The following is a 2,099-nucleotide window of genomic DNA, read 5'->3' as shown; positions in this document are numbered from 1 at the left end:
AGTAACCAAATGTTAGGACTACAAGTGGGACAAAGAGGACTCTTTAAACCAGTGGTGGCATTTAGTGCAGGGACGAGGGGCTGCCGCCTGCTGGGGCAGAGACGACATTAACCAATGTTGTACATTAATAAAAAATTATAATTAGTTTAACCGACTAATATTTCTGGTGTCAACTAGCAAGATTAGTAACCGACTACTTGACTACTCTGACGAAACGCTTTGAGAACCTGGTTCTCCAGCACATAGAGAACAACATGCCAGCCGGACCCTCACCAGTTTGCATTCAGAACCAACAAATCTACAGAGGTTGCCATCTCCACTGCCCTCCACTCGGTCTTCATACACCTTTAGAAAAACAACACCTACGTTAGTATGCTGTTTATTGGTTTCAGCTCAGCATTCAACACAATCTCTCCTGTGAAAGCGATTGGTAAACTCAGCAGTCAGGGCCTGAATACCACACTCTGCAACTGGATATTGGACTTCCTCACAAACAGACAGTTCTGATATGTCACTGTAATCTAGTTTCCTTTTAAGTTTTCATTTGTATTTCTTCCTTTAGTGTAACTTTTATATAGTTTGCTCTATTTATCTATTGTCTATATTATTTTTTCATTTTCTATTCTATTTATATATTTGAAAATCTGTGTGTGAAGCATGGAGTGGGCAACAACTGCATTTTATTGTGTCATCCTGTAGTGCATGTAGACGACAAGCAATTTTTGATTTTAAAGGGTGTATGAATACACTGACATAGCAGGTAATATTTCATTATTTTCTGCAAAGAAAACTAAATGAAATGTTATTGTTTAAGTTTTTATTAATATTTAAGATACAAAACAACCAAAGAGCTAATAGAACAATGTGAATAAAATGCTGAATTTGTCAAAAAATAATGCCTTTTAAATATGTGTGATTGTAAAATAAATACATAATATAGACAGAGAATTATATAGAAATTCCCCAAACTATAATGAAATTATAATAATAGCAGACTTGTAGCAGTTTGTTTAGTGATGTGTGTAAGGATAGGACTGATAATGTGCTGTCTGTACTTGTACATGTCAATTCCTATCTTCATCTCACAAATCATTCAGAGGTGTTTGGAACTTTTTTGCATTGCACATCTGTAAAAAAGAAAAACAGAAAAAACCTGCCCTGTGGACACTGTGGCTTTAGGGGTGATCTGTGAGTAATATGAGCTAAGATATGACCTCCACTGACACCCCTTCAGTCTTTGCCAGATAGCGAAGAGAAAAGAGAATATCCAGTCTTCCTTTGGACTTCGGTTTGTATAAACAAACATTACAGGAATAATTTTGAGGGTTACATTTGAAACCCTCCCCTGTATGCCAGATTTGGTTGAGCCCAGGGTTCCAGCAGATCCAAGATGGCGGACTGAGCAGCGCCGTGCAGAAGTTCACTTTTAACTGTAAACGCTGAAGCTTGTTCTCCTGCCTCTCTCTCGTCGAGCTGCAGTTTGTTGAGAACGAATACTGGTGAGTCCGAAATCACTGCCAGTTCTCATGTTCTGCGCCGCTGTCTCAAAGTTGAAGCCCGTTTTCTGTGCGGAGTTCTGTGAGTAGCTGTCGTAGCCTCAGCTGCTAGCTGTAACGTTATTCCGGTTATCCCAGTGGTTACGGGACTGGGGTTGTACTTGGAATCTTTATTCCACATGGGAAACACATGGATATGCCAGCGCTATAAAGGGAATAGAACATGAGAGAGGAGGCTGAGGTTTATCACCCTGAGCCCCTGGACGCTAGCGTTTGCTATGCTAACATTAACGACTGTTGCTTTACGGAGCTAGCTGTTAGCATGCTAGCTGGGATCTACGACGCTGCTGGCTGTAGAAATAAAGTTTTCCCGTAATTATTTTATGCTGCTTTTCTTATTCTTCATGCAAGGCCGCTTTTGTATGCGGACACCGAGATGTGTGTGCTTTCAATATGCAGAACGACTTATTGTGGAGCACCTTGTTTTCCTCAGTGTAACGTTAATGGGAAATCTGAGGTTGTGTTTTGGTGTCTGACGTTACTGAGATCCGGAGCTGTGTCAGAGCTGCCGGGACCCAGGCTGGATGTTCTGGCCCCTGTCTG

General features: G+C 40.9%; 2 protein-coding genes across 3 annotated transcripts in view; both read left to right on the top strand.

Moving 5' to 3' along the window:
- zswim8 (zinc finger, SWIM-type containing 8) overlaps positions 1-2,099 on the top strand; it is a 50,798-nt gene that overhangs the window by 31,458 nt on the left and 17,241 nt on the right. The window contains exon 23 of the mRNA XM_035663065.1: positions 178-275. Within this exon, the coding sequence (XP_035518958.1) occupies positions 178-275 (98 nt within the window). The remainder of the gene's footprint in view (positions 1-177; positions 276-2,099) is intronic.
- Positions 1,221-2,099, top strand: part of ndst2a (N-deacetylase/N-sulfotransferase (heparan glucosaminyl) 2a) — a 38,020-nt gene continuing 37,141 nt past the window's right edge. The window contains exon 1 of one of the 2 annotated variants that reach the window (XM_035663377.1): positions 1,221-1,499. The gene's annotated coding sequence lies outside the window, so the exon portion shown is untranslated. The remainder of the gene's footprint in view (positions 1,500-2,099) is intronic. The other variant, XM_035663375.1, reaches the window with a different exon arrangement.

The sequence above is a fragment of the Morone saxatilis genome, unplaced genomic scaffold (assembly GCF_004916995.1).
Source record: "Morone saxatilis isolate NCDOM2014 unplaced genomic scaffold, NCSU_SB_2.0 Contig19, whole genome shotgun sequence".
Lineage (NCBI taxonomy): Eukaryota > Metazoa > Chordata > Actinopteri > Moronidae > Morone > Morone saxatilis.
This window is presented reverse-complemented; position numbering and strand designations above follow the sequence as displayed.